The 25,822-nt window shown below is 35.5% G+C and overlaps 1 protein-coding gene across 22 annotated transcripts in view; it reads left to right on the forward strand.

The window, feature by feature from the left end:
* Nucleotides 1-20,264, forward strand: part of LOC5576029 — a 94,988-nt gene extending 74,724 nt beyond the window's left edge. For 19 of the 22 annotated variants that reach the window (XM_021846909.1, XM_021846915.1, XM_021846898.1 and 16 more), the window contains exons 8-10: nucleotides 1,840-2,031; nucleotides 2,094-2,229; nucleotides 2,942-3,548. In XM_021846909.1, coding sequence (XP_021702601.1) covers nucleotides 1,840-2,031; nucleotides 2,094-2,229; nucleotides 2,942-2,996 — 383 coding nt within the window. In that variant the 3' untranslated portion in view covers nucleotides 2,997-3,548. Of the gene's footprint in view, nucleotides 1-1,839; nucleotides 2,032-2,093; nucleotides 2,230-2,941; nucleotides 3,549-12,175; nucleotides 18,654-19,318 lie in introns of those variants that run through there. The other 3 variants (XR_002500840.1, XM_021846920.1, XM_021846918.1) reach the window with 3 other exon arrangements.
* The last annotated feature ends 5,558 nt before the right edge of the window (nucleotides 20,265-25,822 follow it).

The raw sequence follows: 25,822 nt of genomic DNA on the forward strand, positions 1-25,822 counted from the left end.
CAGCAAGATTCCTTCGCGGCCGTTGCACATGGCGGGAGACGGCGATGTTTTTCTCCGCACACCATTGACAGATTTGTAGAACCTTCCCATGTCGTTCTGTTTCATAGCTTCTTGCCGCTTCATGCTCCTTTTTTTTCTGCGTTGGACCGGTTTTCGACTGCCCTTGCTCCTTGGACCGCTCTCTGCTCTGACGGGTACCAGACATCAACATCCGGCTTCTAGTCATGTTCTTCTCGTCCGTCATTCTCTGGCATTCCTCGCCGAACCAACCGGTCTTTGGTCGTCGTTCTGTAGTACCTATACTTTCTCGCGCTACTATGCTCACCATTCTATGGATACCGATAGCTAAGGTTGATGTTATCGTTTTCACAAATCCGCTCATCGAGCTCCATCTGCTGACAGGCATTGGGTATTGAAACGCAACGATTGCCGATTCTAGAACTCGAAACGATTTATATCTACACTCGCATTTTTCTCACATAATGATAGTGGTATGAGTCAGTATTAGGGGTCCAGATAGCCGTAGCGGTAAACGCGCAGCTATTCAGCATGACCATGCTGAGAGTCGTGGGTTCGAATCCCGCTGGTCGAGGATCTTTTCGTAAAGGAAATTTTCTCGATTCCCAGGGCATAGAGTATCTTCGTACCTGCCACACGATATACACATGCAAAAATGGCCAATCGGCAAAGAAAGCTCTCAGTTAATAACTGTGGAAGTGCTCATAAGAACACTAATCTGAGAAGCAGGCCTTGTCCCAGTTGGAACGTAACGCCACAAAGAAGAAGAATATGAGTCAGTATTGCTAAAATCAGCCGTCTATCAGAACATGGTCGATTCGGTTTCAAAGCTCATCATTTGGATGTCGCCAGATGTGCTTACGGATATCCTTGCGAGCATAGACGTTGATCAGGCTGATAACGCGCTTCATCTGCTTCCCGATCACTATGAAGCCGACTCGGTGTTCATCTTCGTCGTCACTGCTGCGGTATATGTTAAATTTGAAAGCAGTGTTAGCGACACTGAGGTTCTCCAGATCTTAGCCATCGCACTTTCTGAATAGCAGACACGCAAACGTCAGATTAACGACCAGGTGCATTTAAGATCCCGACATTCCAGGTACCTTGTTTCCAATCATAGTTCTTATTTCGTTACCAGGTCGGTTGCCGAACATAACGTTCATGTCTTCTTCTTTCTCCATTATTCTTTGTCATTAATGAATTCAGTACTCTACCTTACCGGAGTCGTACTACCTACATCACGTTGATGGAACTGCCAACTTAGGTTTGGTTGAAGTTATACAACATTTCATACTCAGCCACTGGATGCCAGAAGAGACGCTTGAAACGTACCTTCTCATTCTAGCTGATGTCAGAAGAATGACAGGGTCCAGGTTGCATTGCCGGTCATGTACACAATCCTTAGCTGGCGCAATCCGCAAACAAAGATTTATGACATTCCTAAGGTAACTCAGGGAATTCTGAATATTTTCGAAATCTCAATAAACTAGAATCACTTTTACTGAGATATTGAGGCGAATGAACTGGCTAATCAAGTTTAAAGCCTCATAAATAAATACAAAACAAAATTACTGAGATCTAGTTTTGCTAAGCACTCGGTGATGACAATTTCGGTTAGGAGTTGTAGAAACTGCTGAGATGCGGTAAAAAAGTGATTGATTCTCACAAAATTCAGAAATATATTTTAGTGGCAAACTCACCAAGGGCAAAAAGCCACGATAATAAATACAATTAGTAATGGGGTTTTCAGTAATATACAATTTAATCTCTAGTAACTTCTTACATTGCACTCACATTTTTATTCCGATCTTTTCCTACTAGGCAACGCCACCTTGAGCACGAGTACAGACCGCATCGTGCTGGAAGAAGACGACAAGGGCGTTGAGAATGCCCGGTTAACTATCGAGAGCGTGCTGCTCAGCGACTACACCGACTACACCTGCGAGGGCCGAAACAACGCCACAGATATCACGGGTAAACCGGCACAAGTCACGATAACCGTTAGGATTAGAGGTAAATGACGACCGTAGAAAAAAATCACGTCTACATGTTTCTAAACTTTTTCATCGTTTTAGGAAAATACGCCGCGCTTTACGTTTTCTTGGGCATTATTGCCGAAGTTGTTGTATTATGTGCGATTATTTTAATATGCGAAAAACGACGCAACAAGACAGAAATCGAGGAAAGCGACACCGATAACAGTCCAGACCAGTAAGTATTCTTTAGCTGTTTTGTGTTGAAAAATCAACATCGATCGTCCAATTGTTGCTAAGTTTTGTTCAAACATTCGCACAAATCATCTTCCGTTCTATCACGTGCAGTTCGATTTCGCTATCTACATTACTTTCCAATACTTCACAACACAAACACACATATTTCGTGTAAGCAATCAAGGTTGCCACTTAGTTCGACAAAACTGTTACAGAAGTCGTCTTGAGAAGGTTGTTCCTTATCGTTTTGCTTTAATTACTCTTGACTCAGATCTCTGTTTTGGGCATTGATCTCTCTTGTTGTATGTTACTCCGAGTCGTCTACTTCATTATAGCTTGCTAACTACCCCTGACATAAAATAACTGAAGTTACCATACTAATAGGAAATTGACGCAATTGAGTGGATGGGGAGAGAAAAACAAATCTCTATAATCTATCTACTTATGTGCATGTTTGTATGTGGTAAAGCACACCATAATTCTGTGTTCTAAAATTTACATAATTGGACCAACTAATTTGAATAACCCAACACCTAACTACTCTCTGCCATGTAAACTACTAGCCACTGCAGAGCACGCTTTCACAAAATTAACACGTCCGTTTTGTGTAGTGCTCGTATTCAGAACTTCAATGTTTAGCCTCATTTGCAACCCCCCAGACATTTGTTTTCTTACCGAGGACATTTTTTCTCTTCGTTTTTTTCAATTTTCAGACAAAAGAATGGTCACAACGGAAACTCCTCCGAGTTACGTCATAGAAAGAACTAATATGATGGGGTTGCTTCTTGTCCTCGCATCTCACCACACACCCAATACTGTTGATTCACTCGTGCAAATCAAAGACACATTTGATTAAAGTGCTAGAAGTAGTGAGATATTAGAATCTTTTTTTTCTAAAACTAATCTTACGATTAATCAAAACAATCTGTACTAACCCGAAGATGAAAAATAAAATATTTTACTATCACTCACAACATGTAATTGTATCGTATCGCCGTCATTGATTGCAAACTTGTAAAATTTACAATTGATAAAAAGTCGGATGATCAAACTAAAAACTAGTTAGACTGTACAACAGGCGTATGAGCCGTGTGCCTTTAGGTGATATTTTGATTCTGTATTAACGTGAAAAAGAATCTAAAAGTTGTTTAACATTTGCATGGTTAGTGGAATGATTTCGAACTAGCTGTATGCAATACAAATGTTCAGAAAAAAAAGCCTCGACCAAGTTGGCAATATCAAACAAAACCTGTTCCATCGTAATAAAACCTGAAGGACCTAGTTACTTCCAATCAAGTCTAAACAAAAATCTAAAATACACACAGTTGTATAAATATCTGGAAAAGCCAAACGCCAAATCGTTCAATCGACTTGAAATTTTACAAATTATAGTACAGCAATAGTTTTCATCCTGCATGCGAAATAACCTTACAAAAAAGTTACTTAGGATAACAATGTATAATTTCTTTTCAGACAGAATGTAAAAATTGAAATTTTGTTGCTAATGAACTTTCTAACAATTGGAACACAATGAATAGGCGAATAAAAACTCTTTGTTCATGCATGTTCCTTTTTTTGTAATATCCCAAATGATAACCACACTCATCCGCTTTCTTAAAGAAAATAGATTAACGCAATACTCGGATTTAAATGGCAAATCGAATTTAATGAAATTCCTTCAGTGAATCGTTTCCAATAATATATTATCGGAAAACTCTTACAAATGTAGGGAATGCGTATCAAACAAAGCTCTATGTTACTTGTTTCTTTTTGGAAATTTTGATGAAGAAACAAGTTTTTCTAACTTTGTATATTACAGTCCAGAGAATTTGATAAAAAGGCAGAGTGTAACCACAAGTATTTTGTAAAGGTGTAAGTAGTAACCACAAGTTTTTTGTAAGGGTAAACTCTTTTAATTATGAGGAAGGTACTACGACACGTCCATAATAAAAAAATGTTCACACTATAACTACTTTTTCTATACTAACGGTCTTAAACTTCTGCCGTATTTTTCTTAAAGTTGTTTTATTGTGTCTGGGTTGTTAGGCATAAATTGCCGTGAATTTGGAAGAATCTTCCATTTTTGCAAGTATGAAAAAAAATATCCAAACTCTTTTGCAATCTACTAAAGATGACACGCAAACTTCGTCCTTTGGCGGAGAGACTTTTGTCATCCGCAAACAAAGATTTTTGACATTCCTATGTTAACTCAGGTAAGTCAGATGTGAAATATTGTATAATACACAGCGTAACAAAAATGACATTTTTGCGTGTCTCAAGAATCAAATTATGTGTCTATTGCAGATTTGGGGTTGCTGAATCTGATGCCGTTCTCAGAAATGTTCCAGCACGTCACAATTTTTAGCTACAGGTCGCCAAAGTTGTATAAAACACTATTTTCATTGATGTTTACATGGAATTTAAACAATGATTAATCAAGAAATATTATGATCTTATCTACCAAGCATGCAAAATAGGGCTTTAACTTTTATTTCAGATATAATTTGATTGAAATTGCACCACTAAATTAAGGTTAAATCGATTTTTTCAACATGCTTGCAGTCTCCATACGAAATTCTTAGTTTTTCTTATATGGCAAAATACAATACTTTTCTAAACCAACAAAAAATAACTTTTGAGCATCGGAAGTATTATGAACTTTGTTGATAAGTATTGTTATACACATGAAGTTTGAGTTCTGAGGCAAATTAAGCAAATAAATTGTCATACAAGCTTGAAAACTTGCGTGCAAGTTGGCTGTAATAGTCAAATTTAGCATTTTCAACAGCCAATATCTCAAAAACTAGACGTGCTATGATATTTCTGTATATAGCAAGAGATTCAGCAACTCTTAATTCAGTAAATAGCGGTATTTTGGTGCTTGAGACAAAATCGTGTTCTGCAGTGATATTGGTCTCAAAATGCTGCCTTGAGTAACACCAGCTCATACAGGAAGTCTTTAAGGCGAAGTAGCCCGTCATTCGTTTTGGTAGCCAGGTTGATATTGCAACTCGCAATTTCAAAGTGATAGATCTCACTCCTCATAGTTAATATTGAGCTTGAGCTTGAGCTTGAGCTTGAGCTTGATTGGCCGCCCGTGGATGCACTCCAGTATCGCCAGATCAGCTGCACTTACACAAGGAACCAACCGAATGACTGCTTGGGACTAACAGGCATCCTCAGTGTATAAGTGCTGGTGATCTTCTATTTTTAGGCAACAATGGCACCTGCCACGTCAGAATGCAGACCAATGAGGGGAAGGGGGAGGAATTGATGATGCATTGAACTGACTCCCACGTAGACCGTATATTCCACTGCATCCACGTCAGTTCATGCGGGAGTGTATGGATTGGGGGAAAGGCATGGCAGAGAGGTTTGCTTTTGTGGTTAGCAGACTGCCTATGTATCAGGCGTAAGAAAGGCGTGCGCGTTTAAGTAGGAAGCGTTAGGGAAACGGTTTCTTGTCCGTCTCTGGTTCTAACGTTTGCTATGAACGAATAGTTTGAGTGTGATATATTTAGAATGGAAGATAGAAGCAAGTGAGAGATATACAACTACAAAGTACGACGAAAGGGACGGGCCTGGGATTGAACCCATGACCTTCTGCATATGAAGCAGAAGCGGTAGCCATCAGACCACCAACCCAGTTCACTCCTCATAGTCAGTGCTGGAAAAGTTCGCATCACGAAGCAGCTCACGAGTGTATACCAACGCATAACAAACATCACAGACTCGGGATCTGGCTAGGTGTGAGTAAGCCCGCACCCGTCTGCTCGGGAGAACATGTCAAAAGAAGTACCAACTAGCTCGCGAGCGTTTACTCGCGAATAACCGAGCAAGATGTGATTTATTATGGTTTTGACAGACAAATTAATTGTATAACCATCATACCGATAGTAAACTACTAGTTTGTAGTCAAAAGCCCTTGAAAACCATAAATCTCGGAGGGTAAGCAGCTTTTTTCCCAAAAGCACAATATGACTCTGAGTAGCTCCGAACACGTTCGCGAATCACTTTTTGCTTCAGTTACTCGGGAGTCGACAGATGCGAGTAAGCCAGCGCTCTGACGCTCGGGAGCGTTTGGTTTTGTTTTTGTTCCAGTTCAGATGAAGCGTTCGCCACTTTCCATCACTGCTCATAGTTAATATTGATACGAAAAAGTATCACTATATGTGCGTATATGCAAAAAGTATGCTGATACTTTTTCAGCTACATCACTGTAATACCAACTGATTTTCTTTAATTCGAAATTGTAACATGATTCAGCAACAATCATCAACGACATGTACCAATTTCAATGACGGCCTACTTTACCTTAAGACTTGGAGTTCTGATATTTAACCTGAAATGTACGATTTGACAGATAACTAAGAATTATTCTAACAATGTATGTTTGAAAATTTAAGTTTTTCAATTTTACAATCAAGTCTTTATGCCAAACACTGTCGAAGAGCAAGACCGGTAGAATAGCCATCAGATTTGTTGGAACGGATCAAATTTGTAACACGTAAAAGTTGGTGAGTGGTCGAATGTCCATGGCGGAATCCGAACTGTTCATGAATTTTCATAGATGTGGACCATTATATTGTTCAAAATGACCGTTTCAAAAAATTTACTGATAGAGGAAAGCAAACTGATTAGACGATAGTTTCTGAGAATTTTTATCTGGTATTAAAATAAGTACAACCTTAGTATTTGTTAGGAAAATATGCCAACTGAAAACATTTGTTAAATATATCAACTAAGAATGATAAGCTACTTTCCGGAAGTTTCTTGAACAGGGTGTAGAAAATTCTATCATCACCAGGGGCTTTCATATTTTTGATTTTTTTTAATAATAGTTCTCACTTCTTTCAAATCCGTCTTTCAGGAATTTTCGAAAACGTTCTCTTGCTTGAGAATGTTTTCAAGGTTCTGAGTAACTTGATTTTCTATTAGACTAGTGAATCCTAAATTAAAATTGTGCGCGCTTTCAAACTGCATAGTAAGTTTTTGAGGTTTTTCATAATTAGTTAGTAATAATTTGTTTTCCTCCTTCAATGCCGGCATTGGCTTCTGAAGTTTTCTCAAAATATTAGATAATTTCCAAAATAGGCTTAGCCAAGGTTTCTTTCTTTCTTTCTGGTATTACGTCCCAACTGGGGCAGATCCTGCTTCTCAGCTTCTCTGTGAAAATCATTTAATTTTTTTGCAAGTCCGGCCATATAATTTTTGTAGCAGGATCGCGAGTGCGTTGAAATTGCCTTTTCCTCACGTTTTTAAGACGGACAATGGAATGTGTTTAAGTTTCAAGAGCATTGTCAATATCAAGTTTTGTTTGTAAAGAAATGTTAATATCGAGATTATTATCGATATATGTTTCATATATATTCCAGTTGACAGTGGAGCTGGTAGGATTGAAAACCGCTTCATGGGATATTTGAAATGTAAGCCAAGGGAATTCTTCTACATCTGAATTGCCTGCGCATCTCATCCGCTGCCTGCAATCATATCATGGTATTTTATTTTGTAAATTCAAATAAAAACCCTGTACGAAAGGAAGCATCATTTTGATTTTGTGAAAAGAAAAAAGATGTAAAATGTTTACCATAATTTGGGGCTGATCTAGTTGAGCATTACATACGCTGTATTCGAATGGTTGAAAGGAAGATAAAAATAACTATTTCGGGTATTAGGTTTTTAGACACTACCGAATTTACTAATAGATAGTTCAGCATGTGATAAACCTTGTTATAAAGTAGCTCCCTATAACGGTAAATTTAAAAATATGTTCTTAACTGTCACTAAGACTCTGCTGTAAGTGATTCAAATAGAAAATAATGAAATTTTACTGCCCTCTTGCCCCATATGGGGGGCACACTTGCCCTGAAGTGCTGAAAAATACGTTATTTTGGATGACCTTTAAGAACCATTACTTCAAGAATTTCTTTTCATTTTAAATGACACAGTGCTTTTGAGAAGATGTAAACTTATCAATACAATAATAAATTGATGGACAAGGTTAGAGAACAAATTGCTTAAGGTGGCACACTTGCCCCGAATTCCACGTCATTCAACTCTCTCTAACTCGATATTGAAGTCAGTCAAACAGTCTACAAAAAATGAAAATTTTATCACCCTGATATGGGTTGTAATCCTTTATTCGATTAACAGTATAATCATAACTTTAAAATTCATTAAATAATTAACATTTACAGGATATTTGAAACTTTTTATGAAATTATCGAGTTAGAGAGGTTAACTTGCAAGGGAAACTGACACAGATAGTATCGAATTAGGGAACATCGAGTTAGAAAGGTAGCGACTTGCAGAGGGATCAATGTATCCTAGATTGAAGGGCCGCGCATTTTATCGAGTTAGGGGCAGCCTTGATAATACTCCTCAACATCATCAGATTACGATCAAATACTCTAGAGCAGCGTGCTGCCTTTGCCTCTTTGCGATGGAGCGAAAAAATACATTTGTATTGAAAATTTTGAGTTTAGTTTTTACTCTTCAGAAAAACGGCAAAATCGTCTCATCTTTGCAGCGCAGAGAAGTTCTTATCAGGCTAGGTTAGGGAAAATATCGAGATGCAAAATATCGAGTAAGGGATAGTTGACTGTACTTCTAAATTAGAATGAGGTATCTGTATGCTTCAATGAAAGGAGTTATTAGAGTCCTAATTTAAAAGCAAAAAGCTCTTAATGTTGATCTATTTTACAGCACATAAACTGTTTATCTCTAAGCATGTTGTTAAATAGACGTGGCGAAATATGTGTAGGAAGAGAAAAAAAATGAGATATTAGAAAAAATCTGCTTATAAAGAGAGACAAAAATAGAGTTAACATTTCTTTACAAAAAGTTGCATGAAAAGCTCAACCACTTCTTGTCGAAATCGATATTAATGTTCCTCAATTCCGTTTAAGAAAAAGCAGTAGTAGGTACTTAACCACTCAAATATCATGGACAAACCAGCACTTTAACATTTTCTTTTATCAAATCACTACAGCCGAAATCGTCCAAGATTGCGCGTACAATTCAAGAATCCTTTAGTAGCGGATCAAGAAATCTTTTAGTAGACTGTTATAGTATCAAAATGAGCAAAATTTTTAAAACAAAGGAATCATTCAAACCAAGTTCGAAGAACTCTTAAGGGTAAGTTTATGTGAAGGAACTTGGACTCCTTATTGCTTCTATAGTTTCCTAACATTCGGACTCAAGATAGCCTAGTGATGGTAGATTCGATCCGCAACCCGATCAAGTATCTATTCGGGTAGGAAATGCTTGTCACGCGATATACAAGTTCATGCAATGTCAAGCAAAGCGAATCAATAAAAAATGTTGTACTTCTGTACATAGCAGATAAGTTCTATCATAGACTTAATAGTTTAACCTTTACGTGCCCGACCCCCGACAAGGCATTTTTTTGCTTATAGAGACTTTACCGTTCTACGGCATTCGTCTCAAATAAAGCATTTTGAATAGACTGGCCCTTAAACAAAAAAGTTGTAAAACTCAATGGGGCACCCCCTAGATATGAGCCTTAGGGTAAGAAAAACGCTCTCTCAAAATTTCAACTCAATTAATTGCTTCACCAGCTGGCGCATTCGATTTGAAGTTTGTATGGGATATTCGTCTCAAATATATTGAAAATTGATCCTATGTTACTGTTTCGTTCCGTATACTAATTGCTCGCGTTCAAATAAGCCCAGAATGACAAATACACTAGTTGATACCCTAATGAACATAATTGCAGAAGGTTGTATCTGGATTTGATCTCATTTTCATTACTCTTTCAGTAGTTGAAAGTTAGGCTTAGATCAGCACTCCCGTACAGTCACTTATATGCATGCGACATGTGCCTCAGCTCACCCACGGTCATAGGTGGCTATGATGCGCTTAGTGGCTACCTCCAAGCTATGTTGAAGAAATACAAGCAGTGTTGCATGATATACTTCAGATAGTTAAAACACCAACTTTATTAATTTTGATCATGGTACAATCTTCTACAATATTCTTCGCTATTACATCAAGTAGTGTTTTTGACATTCTGGGTCCAATTGAACGCAATCATCAATTTTCCTGAACCAAACAGTACATAATGTGCTGTTGCTCATATGTTTGAGCTGAAAATCCCATATTAACTTCAATTCAAATGCGCCAGCTCATGGAACGACCAAATGAGCTGAATTTTTCAGAAAGGCTTCGTCTAACCCCAAGAAATAATCCTGGGGGGTGCCCCGTGAAATCATACAACTTTATTTTTCTCCCATACTGAGCTGGGCCAGTCTAATTTTGAAATAGCTGCCATTTCATCAATTTTCATTCAAATTTTTTTAACCACCCTCAGTGTACTTTAAAAAGGCTTAAGTTATTTGCTATAAACATACAGTACAGAATTGGGAACCATGCTGGAGGTCTTCTGATATTTACTAGGTGGTGCCAAATTTGAGAAATGTGATTATTTTTTTTATTTATTTCAATAACAACTACGGTTTTAATGTAGGAAGCCGGATCCTATTCTTGACACTTTTGATTCACTTCTGGCAGTGTTTTTTTAAGCTACTGAGCTCATATTTAGCCGCAACATGCATCGTATTGAAGTGCTTGTTATTGCAAAGTTTCAGACAATTCGGCCGAGTAAAACTCCTCATGCCAAAGAGGATCGTGGAAGTGGCCAAGTAGCTCTGCACCCTATAAAGTACAGAAATGGTTGATTGTGATCATTTAACCACAATTTGAAATAGTTGTCCGTTTCGGAACAGCGTGATCGGTTCCGCCAGGGCCCCTTGGGGGACATTTAATTTGAATGTCCAAAACATGCCGCCCGACGTCTCAATCTTCATGAACTCGAATTCACAGTACCAACTTAGGTAGCCACTCTAGAGAACGTAACCCATGTTCTTATGGGCCTTTTTGGGGACATTTTCGTTTCACGGATAACTTTGGCAAGATTATCACAGAATTTTTACCAGGATTCCATAGCCAGGATTTTCAACGAATACAATACATAATTTTCTAGAGACCTGAGCAAGATTACAACATAACGCTGTGTAACATTTCGTATGAACACTAAAAGAATTTATAAGAAAATTATGAGCAGATTTTTTTTTTCAAAGATTTCTAGGTGACACTTCAAAATGATTATTGAGTGTGATTCTTAAGGAATCCTAGGCACGATTTTTGTAAAATCTTGGACATTCTGACCTTACGCTAATAATATTAGGTCGGATTCTGACCGAATTCGGCGTACGATTTAAAAAAAATCCTGGGTATTATACTCACAGGATCCAAAATTTCTGGGGTAAATTCTTCAAAATATTCTGGACTAAATTGTTATATAATTTTGAAAGGGACTCTCACAATGTCCAGCAGAATGCTTAGCAGCAATTACTTTTTTTTCGATTTCTTCACTGATTCACTGATTTTATGAACTTCATTTACTGACTTTTGTCAGACTTCATGGGAATATTCGTGCGTTTAAAAATGGCCCGCGACATAAAACTATTTTTGAAAATTGGCCCGCGGTTCAAAGAGGTTGGGCAGGCCTGAACTAAATGGAACTTAAGGAGTTGACTGCATTAAAAAATAGAATCTCGTTCTACACAAATACTCACATCACGTATTCATAAGACAAAAACATTTGCAACATGTATTACTCAGTACCATCATGAACAATAATTTTCGCATTTTTTTAATTTTAAGTTATGTAATGCAGCCAAAATTCCCTAAAAACTTTTGTTGGTCAAACATTTCGTATCCATAGTTTGAAATACAGTATCACATTAGCTTGCTTTGGATCTAAAATCATTGTATATCGTAGTGCAGTACTAGTTATTCCATTGAATTTTTAGTTCAACATTGTCGATATCGACCGGAGAAAACGATTAATTCCTACAAAATGTTCTCTATCTCTTCCCTCCACCAATGCTGCCTTTTTCTCTGTTACATCGCGTCCAAACCAGGCGAAGGAGAAAAAGCTCTCGAAACTATAACTAATAATAAATTCTATCGTACTGCTGAAGCAAAACTTCTTAAGAAATTGTTGAATAATAGCTTAGTCACAAACTAGATCTAGAAGAACGTAAAACAAACAATAGGATGCAATGGAAAATGCCGGTAACAAAGATTCAAATACTATTACAAAAAAACAAACAGAAGAAAATCCTCGATCACAACATCCAATCCAGTTTCAAGCAAAAAAAAAAAAGTCAGACACTTCAAAAGTAGTGATGTCGTGATTTAGAGGAAAACATTCCAAAGAAATGATATTCGGCGTGAACATTTCGGTCACTCAACCACTGAAGCCCACCAGAGAACTTATCCTAAAACAGAAGAACGTTAAAGACTTCCCTCCTTAATATTGAGAACCGGTAACATCCCAGGTTCGCTGAGGAAACCTCGTTAAATGTTTGACCGTTTACACCCACACATAGACACATACACACAAGACATACATTCAACAGACTTAGAGATACAGCATGCAGGAAAAGCAGGATTAAATTAAGCAAAAAACGTAAACCCCCTTTTGAAGAAGAAAATTTTCCTAGCGAATAGAATACATATGCCACCACTGCTGCCCTCTTGTACCGCAATGAGAAATCTCGAAGCGATCGAAAGGAAAGGTTCAATCGTGAAACAATCCTTTCGGGATATGCACCGACGTCGTTGGTCGCTCTTCTGGACAGCCCAATGCCTCGTTGGATATTTATAAAAAAGAAAATTTGAAAGCTTTAAATAATTTAAGTCACGATTTCTGTGATCAACATTGATTGTTTATGGGATGTTTGAACTTCCAAACGTAGATGGACCCGATTGGTGGTAAGAAAATCAAACAACAGGCACAATATTGAGGCTCCAGATACTAATTATCGCTGGTTGATACGATAGAACAAATCAAGTTCGACGTTTCGAGTTTTCCACGTGGACACAAATTCAGATTCGTTTTACCCATGAAGAAAAACAAAAAAAGACAAATGTCATCATTAACTACTAGAAAGCGACAGCATCTCATCAAAACCTAAGTAGTAGCTTAACAAAGCCGTTTGTATAAGGTGCATGCAAGCGCAGAAGAGCATCGCAGAAAAATCTTTTTTATGAAAACACACAAAGAAAAATCGTGCTTAGGCAAACTAGTTCGAGCAACTAGGCGAAAAAAGACTAACCAAAATATCACATAGGAAATACAACAAACGCGAATACTAGCCTACGAAAGAGATTCAGAAGATTACAATACCACGTGTGGAACCATTTGCAATGAGCCCCACATAAGAGTTACAACAAAAAAAAGTTATTAGATTAAGGCATCTACCATTAGTCGATTATAAATACTTGGAAACTGACAGGAGGCAACGATTCCGGTTTGCTTTCAAATATTTATGATCGTACTCGATTATTCTTAGGAGCTGTTTGAAATGGAATCGTAATTCTACTGTTCGTGGAAGAGATCACGCGAAAAATAAACGAATATCGAAGGCAATTTATTCCCACAAATAATACTCCTTAGTAAGGGTTTGATCAAACATCAAACCAATCTTAAGTGATAGGATATGATAACCTTATCACAAAGCAAGTGTATTTTTTGGAAAACGCACTACCACTCGTTTTGCAAGCAAATTCAAACAATGCTACACGGGTAGGAAGGAAAGTTAGTACATGATGAAGATTGATAGACATTTTCTGAAGCTGTAAATAATTGTAACATATTAAGTAATCTAATAGAAATTAGTAACATGATGAGGAAAAAAACAGTACGACAGGTTGAAGCTGTTTAGGTTTTATTTACTCTCAGTGTATTTTCATCGTTCTTCGGTTATTTCCGCTTTCAAGGTGGTGATTTATCTAAGTATGTAGAAGATATAGAATTAGAAAACAACGGAAATTGCGTTACAAATAGATAACTTATTTCGAATCGTTAAATTAGCAACTAAAGAGGAATGATGGTAATCTATTTCGGTTAAAGCAAGGTGAATAAATAAGAATAATATAAGGAATAAAAGACGACTGCGTTCAAAACGTAATCAAAATCGAGAAAAATCTTATAAATAACTAAAAGTACGCTTTACCTAGATGAGATTTTAAAGTTAATGACCACGTACACGTACACCTTTAATTGTCTTTCTAGATATGATCTTTATAAAAAAATGGCCGTTCACCCTTTCCGTATGTTCGAATGCCTAATGACACTTCCTATGTACATTACATCAATGAATAAAAGATACCATGGAGTAATTTCCGAAACAGTGCTTAGGTACTTCGTTTGTATTGTATTTCATCGCTGTTATCGTTAGTGAATATCATTCTTTTATTATAAATTACTTCAATAATTTTACTCTTGAAAACAATTTCAAGAATCACATTATTGATATCAATTCAACGAAAATTCTAATAAGTTTTTAGTACTAACTCCAATCGGTTTGTAGTTTTCTGAAAAGTAAATAATACTGGCGTTTGTCAGTATGCTCTTTCGGATAAAATCCAAATCGCTGCGAAACTCAAATTCACTTTCAAATCGATTTAACCTTACATGCCACTGTCCGGTTCTATTATAAAAGGAATACGATTTATTGGCGTTTTTGTTCATAAAGTTGCTGAATTGTGGTATTAATATTGACTGTCCGCTTGATATGATACACCGCGCGGTTGTTATAAAGTTTCCAAAAACGCGCATTTGGCTCAAATTCCACTCGGCGAATGGTCCAGAAAAAGAACAACCGTCTTCGATGAAACACCGAAATGTAACCGCCCATGAAAATGAAGTAAAAAATATGCAAAACCGCGGTTTTTTTTCCTCCAGGGAACGCCCAGTGATGTGAGTGGCGAACATTCAGCTGACATGGAATAAAAACAAAACAAAATGCTCACGAGCATCAAAGTGGCTGATTTACTCGCATCTGTCATGCTCGCGAGTAAACGGAGCCAACGTGATTCGTGAACGTGTTCGGAGCTGTTCATAGTCAATTGTGCTTCTAAGATTTCGGCTTTCAAGGGTTCTGCGAGATTTTTGAATTACAAGGATTTTTCACTCCTGCTGATACTGATTACTGTTGAATTGATGGATATACAATTGATATGTCTGTCATCACCCAAATAAATCACACCTTGTTCAGTAAATCACGAGTAAATGTTCGCGAACTTTTTGTAATTTTTTTTGACATGTTCTTCCGAGCAGGCGGGTGCACACTTACTCACACCAAGCCTTTCAAGAGTCTGTCATGTTTGTTTTGCATTGGTTTACACTCGTGAGGTGCTTCGTGATGCGAACATTTCATTCACTGAACGTCGAGTATTCTTTCAACCAAATGCACTAATACTCAATAATAACATTTATGTACAGATATTAAAAAACGTCATAAATGTGTCTCCCGATTGAAAGTGGTTAGAGAATGACTGAGTGGCTGACTCCAAGAAATTACTCGAGACATTTCATCAATTATTTTCTACGGCAAGATTCATGACACAAGCTAAGTAGAATTATCAGAGGAAATGTCTTAAGACAAGATGTGAGTAAATTAAGAAAGATAGAGCTGTGTGCGTTTTAGATGCAAATATCAAATGCGAGAACACCAAACGCGAGAAGATTTTCTACAAGGAACGCGGTGTTAAAGATACTTTTTTCCCGCTAGGTCGATGGTGATTTATATAATCGTTGCTAGGTGTGCTGTAATTATTTTGCGTTTCCGAATTTGGAGGACATTTAGTGTATATTTGCACCTCAGCAATAATTAAAAAAATATTGATTCATGAAAAATATTATGAATTTATGTATTTTTGAATTCCTGGAGAAATTGTGTGAATAATTCCTGATAGAATTTAAGAGGACATATGAAGGTAAATTTTATATGAGAACTTTTCCCAAAAAAAAACTCATGAAATAATTTCTTGTGATTATGGAAACAATATCATTGATAGAATAGTTTGAAAAGATAATTCAAAAAAACGTTTTGTAAAACTTTGTTAACTACTTGAAGAATTTTTGTAGTTATTACAGAAAAAATAGGGGTAATTTGCACTGCTTTTTTTCTATTGATTACGGGCCTCTGACTGCACAGGACAAAATCGCCAGTAAAGAAGACCGACACAAATCAAAACGGTAGACTTTTCCAATTCGTCAAAAATTTAACTCCACTGTATTGAAAAATTATGAAGAGCAGTGATGTTATTCAAATAAGCCGTTGGTCAGCTTGAGTCTCAAAACACTTATTGCGCAGTGAATAGAGTTTATGCCTGACACGCTTATGAGGCTGGTTCAACTCCAGCACCTGCTATTTTTAAGATGATCTAGAACTTGAAAATGTATCCGAACTTTTTGAGAGTTTGAAAGCATAGTTTAACGTAAGTAGTCGATTGTTTTGTTATCAAGACTAGCAATAAAATTATAATTTGGAAATTACAAAAAGTGTTCTTTGTTTCATCATTATTACAACGCTGTTTCCTAATAACTTCATGGTTGAACTCCATTGACTACACTCTTGATGAATTGATTATAGTACATATGGCGTCAAATGAGAAAATTATATGAAAAAACACAAAAAAGGAGGAAAAGTAGTGTCGGTAGGTATACTAGAGTAATCAAAAAGATAAGAAAGAGATTATAATAGCTAAAGGCAATCTAGAGCTAATAGAAACGTCGAAAATTTTTATTACGAGATGTGCAAGACTTGATATGCAGGATTACAGCAGATGTACTTGATGATTATTACGTACAGTTGACATACAAATACCTGTTTCGGATGACATGTTGAGCTTGTACCAGAAAAAAATGTGAAGATAAATTTTGATTATGGTTATTATATATTTATTTTTTGCTGCAAATTATAGGAAGTTGTTTTAAGATCAGTTTCAAAATTTTATAAAATTACCATTATAAATTACTTGAATTTATTACGAATGACATTCAATGCCTTACATCGTAATAAAAACTTCACGTTAATTTTCTCAAGGCGAACTTCTGTTTGTTCGTTGTCTATACATCTTTGTTCAAAATTGTACCTCGATAAAAAAAGATCGTTTAATATGAACCAAAGGGCTGATTTAAAATACACCAAAATTAAATACAAATGAAAACCGATAATTCACTCATTGACTTAAACTCGATGGTAAAATTTCCAATGTTCCTCTTCTACTGTATTGATTTTACAATACTCAAGCGATCAAAATGTCTTCATGTTTCGGTCACTATTGTCAATACAATTGAACAGATTTCCCAATTCTCGTAAACACTGAGGTCGGGATATGAAATAAAGATGATTGTTTAGCTAACAGGAAGTGTAAATATCAAACTATCTAAATCGCGTCAAGGCATCTGAAAGCGCGCAATCTTCAGCACATGTCATCACACTGTTGCCACTCATACCATACCAGTTCTAAGCAACTCATTAAAACAAACAATATTACCAACAAAGGAAAATCAAGAGAAAAATCCAATAAATTGCAGCACAGAAAAAGCATGTGGAATATTTCAATCAAAATAATCACACTAACATTTACATAAATACACACTCGCATCATTCGATAAACCTAAAATCATTTGTAACGCAAAAAATCTAATAGAACAAAAATATGCACTTCCCGCAAAACAAACAAAACATAGTAGATTAAAGCAGATTAAAGACATGTTGTAAAGCAGCTGGAATAAGATTCCGCACGTAAACAACTGAAATACACATTTTTAGATGCACGACGTTGAAAACCAATGAAAAAGAAAACAACAAAACAATGTGAATAAAAAACCAAAACAAGATAGGAGGGAGATCACAAAAAAGGCATCACCAGTCAATACAGATGCAGAAATATTACCAAATGAACCGAAAAAGTAGTTACTACAGCGGTTACATAAAAAACGGACTAACATTTAATTGTTTGGTTTTAATTATTGATGAATCCAGAATTATTGATTTATTCAAATTGATATCACGCATTATTTATGATAGGTAAAGTAAGAAGTAACGTGTTGCATTGATTGCGATCACATCAATTGCATTCTGGCTATTGCCAGAAAACCACTTATTTAGTTCATTGTTCAATAGAAAATAAATAACTTACATAACATAGCAACATTTTTCCTCCCTCTGTACTCTCCATGCTTGCGAAACATCGTCGGTTGATTAATAATTCAGATAAGTATAAACTTTATATTTGTTCATTCGTTTTCTGTTGAACGAACCTGAATATCCACAAATGCTGATAAGTATTTCAGAATAACATAACAAACACAAGGTAAGCTGTAAGAAAAACAAAAACCCAAAAATGTAGTGACGAAAAGTGGTGTGCGAAAACAATGGAAGAGGAATGGGAAGATGCTGAACCTTCAGCTGACGATACAAACCAAAACAAGAAATTATAGAATGTTTAACTGAAAATTTGGAAAGAAGAAACGAGACACTACAGATATTGTTATTATGTATAATGTTTGACCAATAAAAAGTGAACAGTTGATTTAAATACGTTCAATTTGTTTAATTGCCGCAAGTCCTTAACTGATACTAAACAGCATAAAATCTTTTCGATTTATAAGTGGTAGTAAACTATTTAAGAATTCCCATTATTTGTTTTGTCATTGTTTATACTTTTAGTCCAATTATGGGAAAGAGGGTCTCCCTATTTTGTTATAAATTAAGTTGTATGAAAGTAATCACAATATTGCTTATTCTAAATGTACGCACTATACCGAAATTGAAGTTTTTGAAAATGTTGGTGCTCTGCAACTATTTTGAAAACGTTTTTCAAGATAATACAAAATAATATTGAATCTTCATTGGTTTGATTACGGGTAGCTAAAGATCAAACAAAATTGGTAATAACGTTTTGAAATTACATAATGCCCAAACTATGGACCGTGATTAAAAGTGTTACACTCAGGAAAAGTTCTTTTTCGAACATTTTTCAACTGTTTCTTTAAATTATTTAAACTTTGAATGTAGATCAAACTTGAAATTTTCGAGAGCACTGAACCATGGTGTATTTGATTTATATTTCATTCGCGGGTGGTGACCAATCGAAAAATCGCTATTTCGTTCTCTAGATGTGTTGCTATATAAATTCCATATCAATGTGATATCCGTGAAAATTGAATATCTATGTACTAACTCCTTTATATTTGTTTTCAGGGAAAAACTGAAGAAGTGATCCTCTCCGATCACGCACAGCGCCATCACTTTTGTAAATAGACTATAAATCAGTCCAAAAACGCCAACATTCGAAACAAGCAAGCCGAACACCCTCTCCAACCAGCGTCGATTAAAAGTTCATTGCTTCTTTGATGACATTTTCTTCTATGAAACTGGTAATGTAGGAACTACTGTCACACTGGCCACACTCAAAAACCTAAAAATCTAACACCATGATAAAACGCTAGTCATCAAATGTAAGATTTTGGTTTTGCGATACATACACTTTACCTACTTTCTCAGCCAATAGTCAACGGTATCAACGTAGCTAAAGCGGCGCCGTGGGACTCAATCTCTTCAGAAAAAAAAAACTTTTAGTTTCGATAATTCCCAACAACTTGGGAAAAAATTGTATTGCATTTGAAAAGTTTCGAATTAAATGCCAGAATTCAGCTTCCTCTTCTGTTTTATCTACTTGTAATCAGAGGAATACCAAACACAATTCCTCACCGATAATGTAAAATAAAAAAAAATCATTTCTAAAGACCACCATAATTTAAGGTATGATTAGGTTTTGTCAGACAGTAAGAATTATTTTATCTCTTATCAATTTGTTCTATTTAAGAAAATAATTTAATTGCAACTTAATAACCGCCAGCCTCCTTCAAATATTTCGCCACAAGTTGTTTGCGTCCAGCTGTATTAAAAATTACTATTGATTTGAAAGGTACTTGTTTAGCATGATACACATTTCAATAGAATGAAAACTCAAACTCTTGCTCGACTTTGTCCATAAGCAATTGGCAGTCGAGAGAATGTTACAGCAGTAGATAATTAATAATGAAACTTCTAAAATAAAACCATTATGAGCTACTAATACTAAAACTTCAAAGCACTCTATTTTCTCACGTTGTTAAACATGATCAATAAAGCGTAATTTTCTCTACGATTCTTTGCAGATTATTCGAAAGAAAACATCCCTGGTATTATTTATACTCCTGCACATTATCGAGGTTTATATGGGATATATATAACTCACTTTTGCAAACAAAAATCACTGAAGGTTAACCCATTGACCTCTATAAAAAATCAAATTGCAGACCTTGATAGGAAATCGTTAATCTATCCGTTATTTGTGAAAACAGTTTTTAAGTATTATTGGTCACATAATTCCGGAGCTATTCAGATGTTTTTTGAGGTATTTTGACTTTTTTTTTTTTTTTTTTGAGAATGACGGCAGTTTATATCTGGACTAGTAATATAAAAAATCAAATAAAGAAGAAAGTATACCTAACAATTAAGGTTTTTTTCTCGTTTTTTTTAGAGTTCGTTACTTTCCTTACTAACCAGAAATTAGTCCTAGGCTAGTTAATTTTGGGACAAACTGCTTGATTTCTCTTTTGAAGGAAGTCGTCACTCAAGATCATAAGTGAAATTCTTTGATCCCAGGTCCTCGGCGTAAGTGTAAAAAATGTAGTTGACGCTGGAGAACTAATAATGTCAAGTCGCTTAAGTATGGAACACAGCACGATCAAGTTCGTGGTCCAATACGAATTATTTTAAAAAATATCAATGTAAGTTTTTCAAACTATCTAGCAATCTGCAGCTTAGAATTATTTCAAATATTTATGCAAAATAATAACTATACTCTGAACAAAAAAATTGGGCATGAGCATTGATACAATTCGTAGTTGCTTCTCCATGATTGATCAGAATAATCGAAACGAAATAAGAGAGCCTCAGCAGATAGCGATAACAATGACGGCGATTGCCACGTTATTCCGGTCATCGAAGAAGGGAAGGAATATTTGTATGATATCCATTTCTACTAAAGACCGTATACCTCTGCATTTTCGTGGTTGTCACAAAAAAAGTGTTTTTCTTTGTGGGAAGAATTCAAAAGCTACACAATCTGGATTCACCTTGGTCATTGGGCAATTTAAGATATTGAGTTTTATTAGAGTCCGAATATATCTCTGCACCTACATATTTATTATAGAAAATGGTTTGTTAGTAAGAAGGTTTTAAAGTGATAAAACTCTTGCTTTTATTTCAATTTGGTAAAAGATTGGCTCAATGGAACAAGAATAAAAATAATTCTTCATCAGATCTAATAGAAAACATCGACACATCTTGTATCGAGCAATTCGAAGTTTAAAGTATAAAAACAAAAGTAAAGGCATGTGTTTTTCAATATGTATCATGTAAAATATGAATTGGAGTAACTCGACACACAAAATAAGGGAAGGGAAGTAAAGCCGTTGGTCCCGAGATGAACTAGCCCAGGGCTAAAAATCTCGTTAATAAAGATAGAAAAAAAAAAAACACAAAATAAGTAACTAATCATTTCTTGTTTTTTTTTTTAATAAATACCGTTGTTGAGATACCGTTTTGTCTCAAATTACGAACAGACTCATATTCCAAACACTTGATTCAACTCGATTTTGTTGAAATATTTCACTGAAATGTGTCTTATATTTATAGGAAACGATGGTAAATGGATCATTGAATGTAGTTTTTGTCAGTGCTCACCGTATCAAAACAAGGGCGCTACTTTATATGGGATTTAACATTGTGATAGCATTACTGTTATGTCAAACATATAAGGCTACGGTGTAGAGGGTCTTGTCCCGGGAATCCCGGGACAAAAATCCCGGGAAATCCCGGGATCTGAAAAATCCCAAATCCCGGGATATTTTCGAAAATCCCGGGATTTCCCGAAATCGTATATTTAATTAGAAAATACTGCTGTGTAATTTTCAAAATATGGCACAAAACAAACGACATGTTTTCCTGATGGCTGTTAGTGAATGCATGTCTTTTCGTTATTGTTTTTAGTTCACTAAGTAAGGATTTTATTGAAATTATACGAGCTTTTGCGCTTGAACTTGTTTTATTTTTCTGGTACACTACAAACTGTATTTCCAATTCAATTTTGAAAACTGGCAAAATAAAACTTGATAACTTGAAATAACATTTTAGAAACATTTTTGTATTTAATTTTTATTGTAATTTCCAATGTCCATTAAAGGCCAAAGGTAAAAGCGGCAAATCAATTGCGTGTGCATTTCAAATAGCAACATTGTCTCGATTAGCATTAAGGGTATTTTTTGAGTAATTCAATACTAATCTCGAGTTGAAATGGTGGGACAGGAGTAGGATGAAATTCAACTTTTGAATATAATGTCAATAAATTTCTGCAGGTTTATCTACGTACAAAGTGTGTCTCAATCGTCAACCTAATGTTTTGCTAGTAAAATTTCAAAGCATATGTTCCTGGTCTGACGCAGGCATGTTCCAATTAATCGAAAAAAAAAATCATTTGAGTCAAAGCTGACACTCTTACAGTTACATGAATGACAATGAAGAATGATTTCGACAGCTTTTTCTAAATAAATTTGAGAGTGTTTTGTATCACCTATTCTCAATGCATCACGAATGGAATTTATTCAAATTTTACTATAATCAAGAACTATTGTCGTCGCATACAGGTAAATAGGTGACATATTGATGAAAGAAATGTGAGATAGTATAGTTTTTTTGGTAATTACAACCCAACAATACCTTGAAAATCTGGTTCGGTTACTGTAAAATTACTCTTTAAAACTAATCTTTGCTTCAAAACCCGCTCCGACCGTTCTTTATTCATTTTAGAAGAATTTAGAAGACCCTCTACTACGGTGGCGCTATCTATGCTTTCCATAGTGGCCGTTTTGGTGATTTCAATGATCCATTGTATCTCAATTTAAACATCTTTGAAGCTATTTTAGACGTTGGAGTTGTAACGATTCTTTACATCGAGGCCTTTAAATGTTGCTTAGATAAATTTGTTTGTGAAATTAATAATTTTGGTACTAATTATTCATGCTGTTCAGAATTTGAATCAAAATGTTCAGAATATGAGACAGAATGAAGACAGAGTTTGGCATTAGAAGAAAAATGTTGTTTAACAGTTTTGCGCGCAGTACACTTTTTGCTTCAGTACAATCAACAGTTTACAGTTGAATCTATCGAACAAATTTAAAATGTTACAAATATCTGCTGATTCCTAATTATTACGAGCATTCAAAGTAACTGTAAGCCTTCAGTGTTCGGAATACGAGTCAAGTCGATAAAAATGTGTGTAAACATATTTAACTCATTGAAATAGTAGCATGGAACAAAAACTCATCAATTGATAATTCATCGTCGACAGAGTAGCTAAAAAAACTCAATATGATTTAAATTCGAACCACGTGCCGCAGTTTTATGACTGCTCTCCAAACTTCTTGGTAAATAATAGTAGGGCAGACTGCATGGGTAGACACTTCAACCTTGGAGAGACTTGATCCCATCCTCTTTTCTCGGATTCTAAAAGAGTTTTATCCCAAGAAATTTTGTGCATTACTTCGACTATAGAGATATCCCCCAGTACATCCTTGAAATATGCATGCCTTTTAAAAACAAAGTATAGATGCTTTAAAATTGGTGAAAGTTGACGTATCCTTTTAAATTTGTGTACTTAAACTAGTAATTATTTTGAATATGTCTAAATAGTTTGGATCACGTAAGCAAGATTTAATATAATCATGAAACTAAGAATGTGTTTTGCACCATACTAAAAATAAACGTCGACAAACTAGAATTTTGGTTAAGCATCACCTGACGCCCAGTTTCGGACAGCTTGAAAATAATCTTTGTAATTTTTGCACCAGTGTCTCAAAATACATTCATTTTTCATGGATTCCGTCGACCATTGTATTAACATGCAACCAAACGAAACAACATAAATTCTGGTTATCAATTAAGCAAAACGAATACAAAAGTCAAGAGTATTAAGCTATCAGTACACTATGACAAATATTTGGTTTGGATTGGTACCAAGCCAACAGAAATATTAGTAGTAGAACGCTAGGGGTGCTGTTGTCACGAAACTGATATTAATTATTATTACCTTAAATTATGATTTTTCATTGTTTGTCCAATACCATGTCGTTGTTTTGGTTTTTATAATTAGTTTGACACTTTGATGCCCGGTACTCACGCTGTCAATTCGTGGCAAACTAGATGTTGGTAACACGAACAGCAGTGACATTAGCATTCTTAGGTTAATGCTTCTACTACCAAGCCATACAAATATTTGACAGCACCTAAATTTTTGTCAGAGTAGAAACCGATGTTTGTCTGTTGGTTTATGCCACGGGCCCTCCAAGCTTGTCAACCACATATATATGAACCGTGGCCAACATGATTTTGACATTTTTTGGGAATCTGACACTTTTGGGAAATCTAACAGTGTTGGGTTGTTCACGTTAACTTATAACTACTCATTAACGTGAGTTTAAGCTGGGTAAGGCGCATAAAGACGGAATTGATTTTTAGTGTGCGATTGCTAGAAATACGCAAGTAAATAAGTAAACAATTATGTAAGCCACTAAATAAAAGGAGATACTATTTTCAACGTGATTTTCTTGTAATCTACGGGGAAATCGTCTTTTGATGCCCCCCTGGGTTATGCCTTGCCAAATATTTGCACGTTTGGCAATACGTATTACTGATACCTTTAGTATGACACTTCATGTCAGAGCTGTTTTCGTTCGAATCGAGAGTATTTGAGGCTTTATATTTGAATATTACAAATTGATGAGATTTTAGCATTTTTTAAACGCTTACAAACAATTTGCTCTACGATCACTATTTCACGAAGTTATAATGAGTTCAGTGATCTTGACTGGTATTCTGTGAACTTATTTTTGGATTATCAACGTTTTTGATTGAGCAGCGCATAAATGTAAACAGACAAACACGGAATTTGTCTGCTGATGTCCGAGAAAGTTACAAAAGAAGCGCGGCATCGGCTTAGACTGCCGAGAATACGTAAGTTCCCCTACTAAGAATCGATTTTGCCAAAATATGAATAGTTTGAATTTAATAATGCTTCATAGAATCATAGTGAATTTATGTTTTCAGCAAAATTGGGTACAAAAAATGCAGTGGTCGCTTAGAATCACAGTGAACAGTAGGTGGGCGGTTTCACCCCGTCGCTCAAAACAATCATGATAAGTACTTTGTCAAGTCTCGAAAAATAAATAAGTTTCTACAAATACTACAACGCTCGAGTCCTTTCTTGAGAGAAATACTACAACTGTGATAATTTTTGATCATGACTACGCCTTCAAAACGACATGCTGCATTGGAAAAGATCTTGATTTGAACCTAGAAAATAAATTGCTTAGAAAGGCGGTATCACCCCGTCTTACCCTACTCTATTACATCTGAACAATGTAATAAAGGACTTAAACACTCATATAGAGCATTAAAATTTAGTTTAGTTTAAAATGTTGTATGTTGGAATGTCGGTAAGTATATTGATATGATATACACATATTAAATACTGTTCTACTATTCCAAAGAAGAAAGTAAATATAAACAGTATTTATACAAATAATCGATTTATTATAAGATATATTTTTAACAGTTTATTTAAAAGCTTGTTGTCGAATAATTGACTTTTCTCAATTTCGG

This window comes from Aedes aegypti, chromosome 2, assembly GCF_002204515.2.
Source record: "Aedes aegypti strain LVP_AGWG chromosome 2, AaegL5.0 Primary Assembly, whole genome shotgun sequence".
NCBI classification, from domain to species: domain Eukaryota; kingdom Metazoa; phylum Arthropoda; class Insecta; order Diptera; family Culicidae; genus Aedes; species Aedes aegypti.